Source organism: Watersipora subatra, chromosome 5, assembly GCF_963576615.1.
Source record: "Watersipora subatra chromosome 5, tzWatSuba1.1, whole genome shotgun sequence".
Classification (NCBI taxonomy): Eukaryota; Metazoa; Bryozoa; class Gymnolaemata; order Cheilostomatida; family Watersiporidae; genus Watersipora; species Watersipora subatra.
The window spans coordinates 26,127,211-26,143,324 of record NC_088712.1 but is presented as its reverse complement, the minus strand read 5'-3'; the positions used below and the strand labels follow the sequence as shown (position 1 = coordinate 26,143,324).

The 16,114-nt window shown below is 31.7% G+C and overlaps 2 protein-coding genes across 2 annotated transcripts in view; one reads left to right on the top strand and one right to left on the bottom strand.

The window, feature by feature from the left end:
• Nucleotides 1-16,114, bottom strand: part of LOC137396317 (uncharacterized) — a 196,011-nt gene that overhangs the window by 105,771 nt on the left and 74,126 nt on the right. The window lies entirely within an intron of this gene.
• On the top strand, nucleotides 563-5,433 carry LOC137396315 (angiopoietin-related protein 3-like). The gene is made up of 4 exons (XM_068082531.1): nucleotides 563-986; nucleotides 2,122-2,340; nucleotides 3,033-3,169; nucleotides 5,342-5,433. Exons 1-3 carry the CDS (start codon nucleotides 566-568, stop codon nucleotides 3,134-3,136), a joined length of 744 nt encoding a protein of 247 aa, XP_067938632.1. The 5' UTR covers nucleotides 563-565; the 3' UTR covers nucleotides 3,137-3,169; nucleotides 5,342-5,433.

Here is a 16,114-nt window from a genome sequence, read left to right as displayed (position 1 = left end):
ATAAAATAGTTCTGTTTTTACAGGCTCATTATAAAATGTTTTTTATTAGTTTTTTTTTATATAAATAACAAGTATAGTTTCGTTTAATCAAAAAACCACAGTCACTTGTTTGTGTTGAGCCATTAAAAACCCTGTTTACATTTCACGCTGATGTTAGTTTTGCAATGCAAAAATAGATCGGTAAAGTTGAGTTAGTAAATGTTTGAGTTGTAGATGCAATTAAGTTAATATAATGTTATTCTGTCTGCTTTTAGTGAGAATCGCAGTAAGTTTAAGCTGGACGCTTATAATGATAAACTATTTTTGCATTATTGAATCGGCATAGATGCAGGGATATACAGTACTTTTAGTTTTCTGACTTTCAAATTTTGATGCATTTTATAGGCTGAGATTAACATAACCTAAGCTTTTAAGCAAGTCAGAAGCGTTTTTAAAGCCAATGCAATGCTAAAATACAAGCTGTGCTTGGTACTAAGTCTTAAATTTGGTGGGCGTAGCGTATCAAGGACCCTATATTAGTGATTCCCAATGACTGGCATCTTCAGTCTGTGCCAACCTTCACAAAATGGCCTTTCTATCGAGTCTTGTACTATTTGTTCTTTTAGTTACTGCTTCAAACGCTCGTCTCGTCAGGCTAAATGGAAAAGGTCAAGAACTGTTCCAATTGCGACAAAGTATCTACGCAGCTCGTGAACTTTTGCAGAATGAGTGTCCAACAATTTTAACACTTAATCATGAAATTTTTGACGACAGCGCATTTCCGTTTCATCTTGAAGTCACTACCATGTTTCATAGAAAACTGCTTGAGAGCTTGGCTGAGTGCCTGACGGGTCGAACTTCAGCTGAGAACATGACAGCCCAGACTCCATCAAACCAAAGCCCAACAGCAGACAGAGTGTCTTCAACACCACCAGCAAGTCAACAGTTGTTGACAGAGCAGTCTACAACTGAACAATTTGTGACTAGCGAGATGCCGCTACCTCAAGGTAAAACTGTGATATAACCATAATCAAGTGTTTATAGCAATGGTTTCTTTGTACTGAGAGACTGTTGTACACTTGTACATATCTTAACATCAACTGTAATTGAACTATTTTACATGAGTGTTTTGTTGAAAGCTTTTTAAACTTTGAAACTTGTGAAAAAACTAAATGAATTCTTATGCAAGGTTTGTCATTATTTTTTATTCATCTCTAAAAAAGTAGACATTGTAAACCTTTTATTGCTAAAAGAGCAATATTGGAAGTAAATTCAAGAAACTAATGGATTGATATTTACAATACTAATAATCAATCTATTAGTTTCTATTTATTGTCTTTAAAAAAACAAATAGAAAAAAAATGAATCTTTTGCCTTACATAAATTAAATGTTTCTCTATTCTGATCTTTAGAAAGCTATTTGTCAGATTTATTTTAACCATTGCGCTACCATGAGCCCCACAGTACGGCTCGGCAAAGAGTTTGTGTGTGGTCCAGAGCAATCAGGTGTGGTTTAGTAAGCATCCTACAAACCTATTCGGATTGCTAGTTAACTACCCATCATATGTGTACTTGAGCAAAAGAAAACAATTATATGCTTGTGGTGAACCAATAGAAACAATGTTTAGGCCTACCACCTATCTAAAAAAGAGTATTTCTTTCCAAAACATTATTTTTTCCATTGCATTTTCTTCTTGACCAGTTGGGTCAAGCGCATACAAGTGCGAGGGTTCCACTACATACAGATCTATGGATTTTGAGTTACTTTTATCGAAAAATAGTACTAATGAGAAATATTTTTGTTTCTATAATAAAAATAATAGTTTTGTTAGCTTTTATTATATTGATAAATCATCTGACTTGAAAATGCTCACAGTTGTAGCTAAAGGGGTCAAAAAGTGTCTGAGCCCTTTTTGAATCACATTTGTGGGTTTTTTATGGTGTCAGCTGATGTATAATTTTATGCTCGTTATTTTGACACTAAAGTATTTTCACATACCAAGTGGTTCAAAGGTTATGACAATTTATGCCCACCTTTGTCAAATGTGGGGTTTTACCACATTTGCTTTTATTTTCCGGTAAAGATATTAATTTTGTAGCAAAAGATTTAATTAAAATAACATAAACTTTTTGTTAATACAGATTGTCAAGAGCTGTATGAGCAAGGAAATAGATGTTCCGGAGTTTATCAAGTCAACCCACCACATACAGATGGTGAACCATTTCCTGTCTGGTGTGACTTTTTTGATGGCCGAGGGTGGACTGTGTTTCAAAGAAGAGTAAATGGATCAGTCAGTTTTAATAAAAATTGGACAGATTACCAGGCAGGATTTGGTGAGATAGCTGGAGAATATTGGTTGGGTAAGTAGAAAACTATGTTTTGTGACAAAACTTTTTACCACCTTACATTTTATTTCACGTTTGAAAATCCATTAGACAAGTTTACTGTTAATTTATCTACATATTCTATGATAATGCAAGTGCACCAAACTGCAAATTTTTGTCCCACCAAAATTACTAACAGAAAACAAAATTAACTTTCATACCTAAATGCTAGATGTTTTTTAGACGAACACAAAAACATATTATCATAATGAATTTTGTGTTGTTGCAGTAATAAATGTCCAAACTGGTCCTATGATATGATCTGGCAATTGTTTAAATCCGCTTTCACGATACAGCAGTTGTATCCATACAGCATATGAATCATCAAAATTAAACATAACAATAGTTTATCTCAGGAAAATTTTGTCACGTATGAAGTAGTTTAGAGCTGACAATACAGCATATTTCAATTTCTGAAGTACTACCTTGCTGTATTTATTTGTTTGTTTACATAGACAAGTTGTTAGAAGTGTTGTACTATTGCTTTGTAGCTTCAAAAAATTATTATTTTTCATGTATTTACCTCCTTTGTTAAGGTTGTGATGGCGATACTGTGAAATTTAATTAGATTTACCTGCCTACAAGTGGCAACAAAAGCATTATTAGATATTAGAAAACTATTTAACTCTCTTTTTTATCCTTTGTTATATTTTATGGAAACTTTTCAGGTTTAGATAAAATCCATGCTTTGACCAGATCAAACACCAAACTGTCCATTTTTCTCCGAGCAGCTAATGAAACTACTGAATCTGGAGTCTGGCCAAGTTTTTAAATAAATGGTTTGGCAGATGGCTACAAATTAATAGTAAGTATTTACATTGCATTAGATAATATCAGTCGAACTGATTCAGCCAAAATTTTAAACCTTCAATTTATGTTAATGTTAAAAATATTTTCTTAAGAAGCTACAAAAGTTAATCCGAATTACAATTTTACCAAAAAGTATTGATTACCTAAATGATTTGAAGAAGTTGCTTTTACATTAAAATACCTATCTCAGTTCATTTTTGCTCAAAGTTCTACAATCTAGTAATAACACTAATAATATATCTAAATACTATTATTTTTCCATTAAATAATTGAGGCACATTAAATTTGGTCTCAAAAGGAAATCTAATTTAATGTGACACTTTATATCATTTCATAAAAACTGGTAAATGAGGAGTTGTCTTTTTCTGACTGATTTGCCTAAACAGTAATTTTTGAAGAAATTTTTCAATTAAGTTTTAAGGAAAAGATGAGAAAATATGAAATGATAAGAACTTTAGCTTTAGAAGTTTGGACTTCTAAGGCTAAAAATAAAATGTTTCACAGATTTGTGGCTTCCAGATATTGATACTGAAAATAACTGAAAAAGTTTAAATTATAACTTTAGGTTTCTTTTTGGAGTGATTCAGATTTTCACACACTTTACCTGATAATCTGCTCATGTCCTTAGATATGGCTATTATTGCATAATTGTAAATGACTAAGCAGTTTGTTAAAATTTTTCTAAGAAACTTTCACAGTTTGCATAAATTAGAAGGAATATATATAATATGTATTAGTTTGTTATTGTCTATATAGCATATAGCCTAGATATGTATAAACCATGATCCCGGTCCCGAATATTGACCCTTATTGACATGATGATAGTAGCATGTCTTTAGATTACTACCTCAATTAGAGTTTAGCGATATTTGAATGTGGTAATCTAAACAAAATTCATGATAGAGAAACAGACACGTGTACTTATTTAAGAGACAGTTTTTACTTATGTTCTGTTTCAGTTCAATTTTTAAACATTTCTGATGGCATAAATTTTTTTCTAAATTTGATAAAGGTTTAGTGACTATTTCACGACTTATAAAATTTTATTTGATGTACAATTTTATGTTTCTAATTACTTTATTGGGAAGCTAAAAAAGTGTGTGCGAAATACTATCTCACTAAAAAATATTGACTACTTGAGTTATTTATAGAAGTTACATTCTGGTTAAAGTACCCATCATAATTCATGCTTATTCAAAGTTTTAAAATCTACTAAAAGTCTATGTAAATATTCTTATTTTAAAAATACAAATATTGAATTTCCAGGATTTATCTTCAATGGCGCAGCGATTTTTAGCCATTGTTGAAATACTTTCTGTATGAACTCATAGTTTTATTCAAAACGGAATTTACAATTAATGTTACAAGTTACATCATTTGCTACAAGCAGGTCAATGAGGAGTTTGTTTCTTGCTCACATTAATTGCCTTAACAGTAAATTTTTGAAGAAAAAAATCTCAATCCAGTTTCAAACAACAGATAATTACAAAACTGCAAAGCCATAGTTTACCGGTGGCTGACCAAAGACAAATATTTACGAACATCAAACAGCGGTCACTAAGTTATGGTTGAATTAAAAAACTAGATTGAAATTCTTTGAAGAAATGTTATCATTAAAATATATAACTTTGGATTTCTAAAGCAAAAAAAGATTACGAGGTTTGCAGACTGGTGGCAATCAAGACTTTGGTATCCGGACAATTGAATTACTGTTAAATAAAACTTTAGGTTTTTGAGTTATCCAGATTTTCACAGTTTACTTGATTATCGGCTGTGGTAGTTGAAGATTGTTATTATGGCGTAATCATAATTATAAATGATTTAGCAGCTTTGCTGAACTTTATTAAAAGTTTATACAAAAGTTATTTGAAGTTTACACCAAATCTTTAACATTTTGTTATAAGGTAAAATGAATATCATCCTTCTTGGTTGTCTCTGTATTTTATGCAGTCCAGATACGTATTAACCATTGTCATCTTCCCGTACAATGACCTTCAATGAAGCGACGATGGTTGCATGTTTTAGGATTAAAATCTCAGTTGTAGTCTCACACTACTTAAATCTGCAAATCTAAAAATGTTCTTGAGTTTATTTTGATAACATTATAGAAAAACAGAGAAATGTTCTTATTAATTAGGAGACGGCTTTTTCTTATCTTCACTAACAGATAAGTGATGATGGATATCGTGGAAGTTTAGATGGCTCTAGACTGATCTCCCATAATGGTATGAAGTTCAGCACTCCTGATCGGGATCAAGACCCCCATCCATCATTCAACTGTGCTCAAAGTGATAAAGGTGAGTCTGTTTTTGCAAAAGATTGATCAGTCCTTCACAAACTCTTTTTGTGTCGTATTCATACATTTGGTGTTGCTTCTAAGGACTCTCTTATTGCTGTCTGTCAACAGAATAATATTATGTAGCTCTTTAACATAAAAACTCAATGATTTTATTAAAGCTTACTAAAAAAAGTTTGTAAACATTTATTTGATGTTGAAAATTTATCCACCATAACTCTTAGAAATGTAAACCTGCTCTAAAGAGTTTTTCCTCAAAGGACTTTGATAGCATATCATATTGGAAGAAGATAACATTAACTCATTAACTTAACCTTTTGATGACCAGAGTCTATATCCATAGCTCAATTTTTCTATTCTTCTGCTATCATAGTCATAAAAAGTGGGTAAGAATACTTGGCTGGCATAGAACTCAGTCTCTTCAATTCCCACATTTTATTATCTAAAGGTTGCTTTTCTGCATAACACACATTCCAACTTCAGAAAGTCATCAATGAAAAATTTACATGGGTTTTTTGCATTTACAGTAGGTTATTACAGAATAAAAAAGTTACTTAATTTGGATGATTATGAAAACTATTTGGAGAAAGAGATACGATTTATACAGAACGTTGACTATTGAAAAAATTAGAAAAAAAATATAATAAAACTTTAAACACCATAAGAAGCCAACATAAACATAAAAAACCAAGTCATCAAATTTTACTGGTAAAACCAAAAAAATTCATCATCATTACCACTACAACATGATAACTCACCATTTTCATCGTCATGATATCGTGATTTTTTTTCATATCCTAATTAATTTTAATTCAACTGCCAAAAAATATTCATTTTTTCAGTAAGAGAAATAACCAAAAATTTTCAGTAATCAAAAATAACTCGATTAAAACAGCTCTATTTACGAATGTTTATTTTTTACAAAAGGCCTGTTGGCAAATGAGTATTTTGCCAACAGATTCTGACAATCTTGTCAATAAAATTCTGAAAAAATTATCATGGCCATTTTTTGTAACCATAATCACAGTGATAAAGTTTAGTGCATAAGGATGTTGTCACGATTATGTTTTTTAGTACAACGGTTTCAGTCCCTAGAATGTTAGTCTAGATGAATACATCTATGGGACATATTCATGTCAAAACTCTGCAAAAAATCTTTGAAGGCTTTATGATTTATGTGATTTAAGGACATAAAACACCTTGGCATTTTGAGACAACTTTTTTAAATAGAAAATTATATTTTGTAGGCTGTCAAATCTAGTATGTAACCCAAGATTCACAACTACTGGCAGAGAGAACTTTAGGTAGTTTCTATAAAAAAACAACTGGGAAACTGCAGATTAAAATAGGTTTAACATTGGTGAGAAAATTGGCAGAATTAATACGCTGTACTACGGAATCTATCTTGTTGGCTAAAAAAGACACAACAGTATTTTGTTGGCTTTGAAAGGTATATTTACAGGCTTCGTCTGTATGAATGTTTTTAAGGGTTAGAAGAAGTGGGGTTTGTCTGCTTTAATGGATATGTAACCAACATGACCTTTTAACTCTCTATAACACTGAAGTAAATAGTGCTCAGCAGAGTGAGGTTAGACTAATTATATTTAGCTCACTACAATTCAGTGTGTAGATACAGATAACAAGCATTACAATAGTTTGCAAGGTGCTACAGGAAGCACTTAGAAGGTTCACTGTAACTACTTTTACATGTATAATACACTGAAAGCTTGAAAACAACAAACAATGGTGATTTTTAACACTTTCAGTTTATTTTTTAAACTCATTTCAGTTGATAAGCAAATCAGAACTGCAGCGTGTTTTATCATAACACATTTTTAATAATAATTCTCTATCAATTTGTTGTATTGTAGCTGGCTGGTGGTTTAGAAACTGTGGCTACGTCAGTTTGAATATATTACAGTCGAATCGAATATATTGGTATCACCCGTCTTCCAGTTATTTCATTGAATCTGTGATGAGAGTAACCAGAGATTAAACAATATGTCACCTTTTCGTACAGTAAATAATTCCACCTTTAGAAGAGAGTCAATAGCACTGGGGACAGTACATCTCAGACCATGATGTTGGCTTCCTCCAATAAGATTACAGTAATCAAGTGCCTTCTGTTATTCAAATAAATACTTATAGATAGTGATACTATTAAAATATCTTTAATTATTTGAATGTACAATTGTTATAGAATGTTGTTATGCTTGTCATGTGAAAATGAAATAATTTTTATTGTATTAAACAGTCAATTGATAAAGCAGTTGACTCCTTATTAAATGACCATTGTTACATCAGATTCATCAATTTTGTAGTAATGTTTTCAATACTTGAGCTAAATAATATTTTGCATTTTATTACTCAAAGTAGGTATAGTTAATTGTGCTGCTAGTTGAGTTCTTGTGTGCCATATTATTACTTATAGAATGTTTGGAGTTCTTGTGTGCCATGTCATTACTTATTACTGATATTGCATAATTTCTGGAGGTTTTAGCAATTATTCTGATGTTTCAATTTGAATATTTTATTATGAAGTTTTACAATATTCTGTTATAAACTGCTGAATGAGGCAAATGATTAAATACATATTTTAAATAATAGTTGAAATTGGAGCATCACTAGTTCTTTTTAATTACCTTAATTGAAATTTGCTCATCCACTTGCACATATGTTGTCTACTAACCATCAACATGCACATTTATGGTTGAGGAAAACAGCAAGAGGTCTTTAGCTAACACATAAGTTTCATCAAAACTTAAAAGCCCACATGTTACTACACAGTAATAAAATATATGTTCATCTTCACGTGTTAATCATAAGAGCTGAAGTGACAAACTCAAATTTATATAGAATCATGTGTTTTTAAAAAACTCGTACTATAATAAAGACATGTAACCAGTTATACAGTAAACACCCGTTATACAGTATACTCTAGTTATACAGTATACTCCAGTTATACAGTATACTCCAGTTATACAGCATAAAACGGTTTTACGGTATACACCAGTTATACAGTAAACACCAGTTATATGGTATTCACCAGTTATACAATATACACAATTTATACAGTATACTCTAGTTATACAGTATACACCAGTTATTCATTACACACCAGTTATACATTATACACCAGTTATAGAGTATACACCAGTTATACAGTTTATACCAGTTGTACAGTATACACCAGTTATATGGTATTCACCAGTTATACAATATACACAATTTATACAGTATACTCTAGTTATACAGTATACACCAGTTATTCATTACACACCAGTTATACATTATACACCAGTTATAGAGTATACACCAGTTATACAGTTTATACCAGTTGTACAGTATACACCAGTTATACAGTATACTCCAGTCATACAGTATAAAGCAGTTTTAAGGTATACTCCATTTATACAGTACACATCAGTTATACAGTATATCACAGCTATATGGTATACACAAGTAATATGGTATACACCAGTTATACAGTATACACCAGTTATACAGTATACTCCAGTCATACAGTATAAAGCAGTTTAATGGTATACTCCATTTATACAGTACACATCAGTTATACAGTATATCGCAGCTATATGGTATACACAAGTAATATGGTATACACCAGTTATACAGTATACACCAGTTGTACAGTATACTCCAGTTATACAGTATACACAAGTTATTCAGTATACGCCAGTTATAAACCTGGTTTACACCAGTTATACAGTATACACCTGTGATACCGTATACACCAGTTATAAACCTGGTATGCACCAGTTATACAGTATATACCAGTTATACAGTATACACCCGCTATACAGTATACAACAGGTATAAACCTGGTATACACCAGTTATACAGTATACTCATGTTATACAGTATACACCAGTTATAAACCTCGTTTACACCAGTTATACAGTATACACCTGTGATACCGTATACACCATTTATAAACCTGGTATGCACCAGTTATACAGTATATACCAGTTATACAGTATACACCCGCTATACAGTATACAACAGGTATAAACCTGGTATACACCAGTTATACAGTATACACCAGTTATACAGAATACACCAGTTATACAGTATACACCAGTTATAAACCTGGTATACACCAGTTATACAGTATACACCTGCTATACAGTATACCCCAGCTATACAAATAAATTTATTGCACAAGGAGCATGGCTGTTCTAATCTATTGTCAAATGACTGTAGTCATTTTTCTTACTCGTTAGAACTAACATGAGTGTGTGTTTGGTTCATCCCACAATTATAATTAAATATAATCTTATTTGTATTAATTATGACATTTCGCTCAACCTGCTCTACGACAATTTTTTAAATAACTTTCTAAAAATTACAAAAGAGTCCAAGTTATTCTTTGGAATTATTTAAAGGTTGTGTTTTCTATATTATCCATGCTGTATAAGGATGAATGGTACACACAATTTTGAGAATTCTGACGGCTGGTTTGTTTCAAATGCATTTCTAAATTAACCACACACCTTATTGTGACTGCCACAGTTTGTGGTTCGTGGATATTCATGGAATCATTATGCACAAAAAAGTTTGCTATTCTAAAATAATTTGCTTATTTCGCAAAACATATTTTATGTATTTACCATCTAGCTGTGCTTTTCTGCTTCTCTATTGTAACCGCCGGAATTATCATGAAATTGTGCTGATGCTTGCTTTATTCAAACTGGTTTAAATCACAGGCTATGACCACTGACTTATCGCTTTATAGGACTTTTGTCCTTGTTGTTGAATTGGTCTATCTGACAAGGTATTCTGTTCATTTACTTTAGCTTGTAGCAAAAAACTCTGCTGGTGAGTTTTGAGGCTGGGTATCGACTTAAAAATCAGTTTCAATTAAATATTCTATACAAACCAATTTCCTCTGCAAAGCATCTAACGGTTTTCTATTGCCATGCACTTAAATTATAGTAATTCTGAACATTTAAAACAATTTTCAAGCTGTCATATCATTCAAGTCATATCTACAAGATGTTTTCATGTACAGATTTAAAACTTTTATGCTTAAGCTTAAAAAAACACAGTTACAATTGAGCAGAATACAGTCGTTGCCTCTTGGTATTTATAAGTATACAAAGTATCGGTGGCTGTACTATGTACAGGTTATGCATATTTATGAACTACATATTACTGTGTATTTTGTTCATTGATTTACCCCTTGAAGTTTAATGAGCCAATTGAACCTTGTTATTATTAACAATATAACTGAAGGGAACTAGAAGGTGACCATTACCAAACACTATAATTCCACGACCAAACAAGCGGATGCAAAGTTTGATAGTTTTTATGATAAATGCATGTGCACACACCTTACGAAAATTATTCATCAACAATGAGACAAACCCTGGTCTCGAAATCTCATCAAAAAATTTACCCATCGTTTTGTAGAGTCGTTAAAGTATAATAAAGATACAAAACAAATATAAGCTTATTTAAATATGTTACCAAGTCTTCGTAAATTGTCGAAATTTTCTTAAAACTTACCCATCTGAACAGATTATACACAAATAGACAAATTAGTTTGGCTGAAATTCTTCACAAAACGCTTGACAAGCTTGGTTTAATAAAAGTTAAGACAGGAAATTGAAACGCCGAGCGACCAAAAATAGAATGAGTAAGTTGTGCACATTTCACGGAAAAATAATGTGCACATTTCACCAGTCTATAGCATTGTCGAATTACCGAAGGTTTCAGTAACTAACGTACATGTAGGAGTACTGAAATCATTTCATTTTTGCCGATTTCAGAGCAACTGACATTTTAGACACTTTTAATACTTTGGTATTTTAACTGATGTCCAACGCAGTGTAAGTAAAGGAAATGACGATGATTTTTTTTTTCTAACGATCATCATGAGATTATTACAGTATTTAATTATAAGACTGGATGACTACAGAACAATGACTACGTGTTACAGATTTTCGAAAAATCTATAAAAATATCACAACTTCTTGATATTGCTAGCTAAGACATTTTGAAATGTCAACTAAATTGTGCATTGGTTTTATATTATTACTATATTAATAATATTGGGTTTTCTAATAATATCAGTGCATTTTACTTCTAATATTGGCTAATATTGCATTTCTCCTATTGCAGGGGGAGAGATATCAACATCATCTTTTTCTTTCATTATTGCTATTTGTTGTGTATAATAACACCCACACCCAGTACATTACAGCTACCATTGCAGTTATCATATTGCACTGCAGTGCCATTTAACTGCTAATATTGCAATTGTCAACCATCTGTACCGTTTCTTTGTTTCCAATATATCTTTGGCCGTGGGCTGTATGACAGTGGAATATCTAGTTACCAGATGTTTATGGCGTCAATAACAGAAACAGGCTAGTGTTGTTTTTAGTCTATTCATTGGATAAGACCAGAAATATCCTTTATGTTTGTAATGTCTCCTAATACTAGCACATCAACTCATCAGTAAGAGCCATTGTCATGTGTTTCCTTTGTTTCTTCAGATGCTTGGACTAATCGTAACTCGCCATTAAGAAAAATATCTCTGAAATTCAGATATTAAATGTCCTAGAAATTTGCTATTTTTATCGATTATGTGAGCATTTTGAGAGCTCATATTACAGAGATGTTTGACAATATTTCTGTGTCTCCTGTAACATGCATCTGTCAGCCATTTGCATGCTCTATTTTGTTGGGTAATTGATGAGTTGCTGATCTTTATGGTATCATCATTCATGAGGAAGTTTTTGATGCTCTTTTTTTGTAGCATAATAACCGTAGTGCATTTTCCTCTTCCCTTCCAACATCTATGATTTTATCCTGACATTCAGCAGATTTGTTTCAGCTATGCGACTAAAACTATTAGATCATTTACAAAATATGTGTTTTTTTCCTCTTGTCAATTTGGCTGCAGGATATGACCCTTTGACACTTGTCACCTGTTTTGGTAACTTTAAATGTGGCTGAACTTTGAAATTTCCAATCATTTGTCTTTAGCAAGTGTCATATATGATTCATCAATGATTTTTAGTGTGAGTGTCAGTCTGTCAGACCCAGACATTTATGTCAGCCCAAACATGCTATAAAATAACATGTTTGTTATAAAATAACAGCGTGAACTGCAAAACAACTGGGACATTTTGTAAATTTTGTAATATTTTTTGAAACTTTTTAGGTGATGCTCATTGTCAATATTTGGAAGCATGTTCGTGTTAGGTTATGATTTTTAGCACATCTAGCATGAAGTTGTTATATCTCTGTTAAACTGTGTTACACAAGTTGTAGGGTTATGATGCTGCACAAAGTGCATAAAGCTGAGCATTTTATCTACTGACTTTTATCTTTAACGTCTGTGAACCAATTCTAAAAATATAGTTTCAATAATGATATAACTGATGAAGGCTAAATCATGAACTAAATTGTTACAAACTCATCTGCACAATTGATAACATAAATAAGCCGGTTTATAATTCACCTTGACCAACCTATGTTATACGTATTTTACGAAAGCCTCTTTTAACGTTTTTGGTAGTCGTTGCAGAAGCTAATGTTTAAGTTTTTCTAAGCATCATGAGATTAATGTTGTAGTCAGTGTAAAAAAATCAAAATATTTTAGTTTATGCTTGCAGCTCAAGATCCTACTAAAACATGATGTAATTTTTATTTCATGTTTTTTGTAGTTTGCGACAGGTTCAATTTTTCATAAATTAAACTTGTTGATTAGTTGATAAGTGGAACTTTAGTAGAACCAAAGTTATAAATGTTGCACTGAACTATCGACTCTGAATATTTCTTTTATATTGGGTTTAAATGTGAATGTTTATATTCTTGTGCAACACGTCATAAACCTTCAAGTTTTGTTTGAACTTAAATGCTATTGTTACAAAAAGACTATTTGCCGGTGTAGGTTAAATATTATACAGATGGTAAACCAAAGTTTACTGAGCATCTCTGAAGAGTAATGGGCAATCTCCAACTAGTAGTTTATGTTATATTCATTAAAAAGGCTTTAGCTAGTAGATTGTTTCAAAAGTTAAACCTAGCTACTTAGGAGCCTTGGAAACAACAGTCTGATTGATATTACTTTAGGATCTTAAACGTTTTTGGTTTCTATTGCCTGTCATGAATCAACTTTTTTTTTATAAGTAGACTATTTTGGAAAAAAAAATTGAAATTCGCTTTTTAGAATACAAGAAAAACGGCTATAACACCCTGATCATACACACGTTATTATATTAGTTATTTGCGCAATAGCACATTGCATCTGGTTCGTTCATTGAAGATCAATTGGCTACTGAAAACTCATGCTGCAAGTAGAGGCTCTATTTCATTGGCTGTGAAGGAAACAAGACTGGAGAAGATCAAAGAGAAAATACCTAAATGGAAGTTATAAATGTTAAGACTTGGATAGTAGTGAGTGACAATATTGATCTGATGGTTATATATTGCTTGATAAGTAGAATCATTTTGCCGTTTGAAATTTCCTTTGCTTAAATTCAAGCTGATCGACATTGTCATTGTATGAGTAAATTCTTTATTTTTAAGGGTAGCAGTAATTCCCTGTTTGACTTCAGAGATGTCATTCTGATGTATTGAAGAGCATAAAATACCTTGTTTGTTCATTTTACGGGGACAAACTACGATATCAGAGTTTTATTGTGTTCAATTGTCATCAAGTTTAAGACAAAAAGTACACCTTTATGACATTACATTGTGTAACTTCTTTGACTTTGCGTGGTTTTTGTAACCCTAGTTTTTGTAATCATTCTTAATTATCCCAGTTGTTACTTCTCTGTGTGGTTCTATAAAATTGTTATTGTTTGCTTTATATCTGCTCATTTTAACACTTGAGGTTACATTATCAAGTGTCTATCAGCATTTGTACTAGCCAACCTTGAAGGACTAGTACTTATAAATATAGTAATTATAAGTTCTGAGAAATACCAACTGGTCGTTTTTCAAAACTTACTAAAACATATTACAAAGCCGAGTTTAGAAATATCTTCAACCTTTATTACAACAAAAAAATTACATGCATACTAAAAAGTGATGCCGTACTGATACAGAATATTAAATAGGTAAAGAGGTGAAACTTTTTGGAGTAGCTAATGCAGATGCGCAGCCGATTAGTTCTTTTTATATAGTTCACTTACATCACATCTTTGATATTTGGGGGTTTAAATAGTCAGATTTTGTTTTTATTCGTTGAAGTTTAGATTACATACAACAAATCCTGTTTTTTTTGCCCGTCATACCAGTTTTCCACATATAAAACGGTCAATACTTATGTTTTTTGGTCGTAATGACTATGATGTTGGTGTTATGAGCAAGAAATATAGCGTAATAGTGTGAATATTATTGTTACCCTAGTCAACTGTTAGAGTGTTGCTGAGCTGTAATTTAAATGTCTAGTTGTTTCAGACATAATCAGTAAAAGGAGTGGCTGTCTGCTGCCTAATATTGTAAATTATTTAGGTTTTAACGATTTTAAACTTTTTTCTTTAGTCACCACATTGCTTTGACTATTTTTATATTATAGAGAAAGTTTCAGATAGGTTAAACCTGCAAACAACTATAATAGCCAACATAAATATAACATTAAACTGACGAGACACAATAAACCTGTTCTAAACTTTCAAAGCTTAGGCTGTTTTATAGGTTATAAGCAGTTTGTTATATGAGCTTTTTGCAAACTATCCATGGTGATCATTATATACAAAACTTTAAAAGTACTAAGTTTCTGAGCTGATCATCCCTTACATTCTTTCTTGCTACGGTTTTTAGTCAATGTATGGTTAGTAACCATACTGATGATGATAAACTAAACTAAGATATGGATGTAAAACTATGTCTCTGTCTATTAGAGTGGAACAAGAGCAACACACCATATATCCCCACATATAAGCCTATCTTGAGTATAAGCTGGCCTTAGAAAAGCAGCTTTAATCTAAGGAAAATCATGAAAAATTTGCATATAAACTTACACTATAAATCATAACATGTTACACATACCTATTAAAACAAATTCTGCAAAAGTAGTGCTGTTTTTACAGGCTCATTATAAAGTGTTTCTTATTAGTAAATTGTTATATAAATGGCAAGTCGAGTTTCTTTTAATCAAAATACTACAGTCACTGTTTTGTGTTGAGCCATTAAAAAAATCTGTTTACACATCACACGGTTGTTAGTTTTGTAATGCGAAAATGCATTGGTAAAGTTGTGTTAGTAAATGTTCGAGTGGTTGATGATGAAATTAAGTTAACATAATGTTATTCTGTTTGTTTTCATTTAGAGTAGAAGTACGTTTAGGCTGGATCCCTTATAATAATAAACTATTTTTGCATTATTGAATCGACATAAATGCAAGGATATACCGTACTTATAGTTTTCTGACTTTCAAATTTTGATGCATTTGATAGGCTGAGATAAACATCACCTAAGTTTTTAAGCAAGTCAGAAGTGTTTCTAAAGCCAATGCAATGCAAAAATACAAGTTGTACTTGGTACTAAGTCTTGAATTTGGTGAGCATGGCTTATCAAGGGTCCTATGTTAAGGATTCCCAAAGACTGGTATCTTCAGTCTGTGCCAAGCTTCACAAAATGGCCTTCTTGTCGAGTCTTGTACTAATC

Excerpts from the sequence above, each read along its gene's own strand:
- LOC137396315 (XM_068082531.1), top strand. The coding sequence starts at position 566 with ATGGCCTTTCTATCGAGTCTTGTACTATTTGTTCTTTTAGTTACTGCT. Across the intron at positions 987-2,121 it reads CGAGATGCCGCTACCTCAAG|ATTGTCAAGAGCTGTATGAG; the intron begins GTAAAACTGTGA and ends TTGTTAATACAG. Across the intron at positions 2,341-3,032 it reads AGCTGGAGAATATTGGTTGG|GTTTAGATAAAATCCATGCT; the intron begins GTAAGTAGAAAA and ends GAAACTTTTCAG.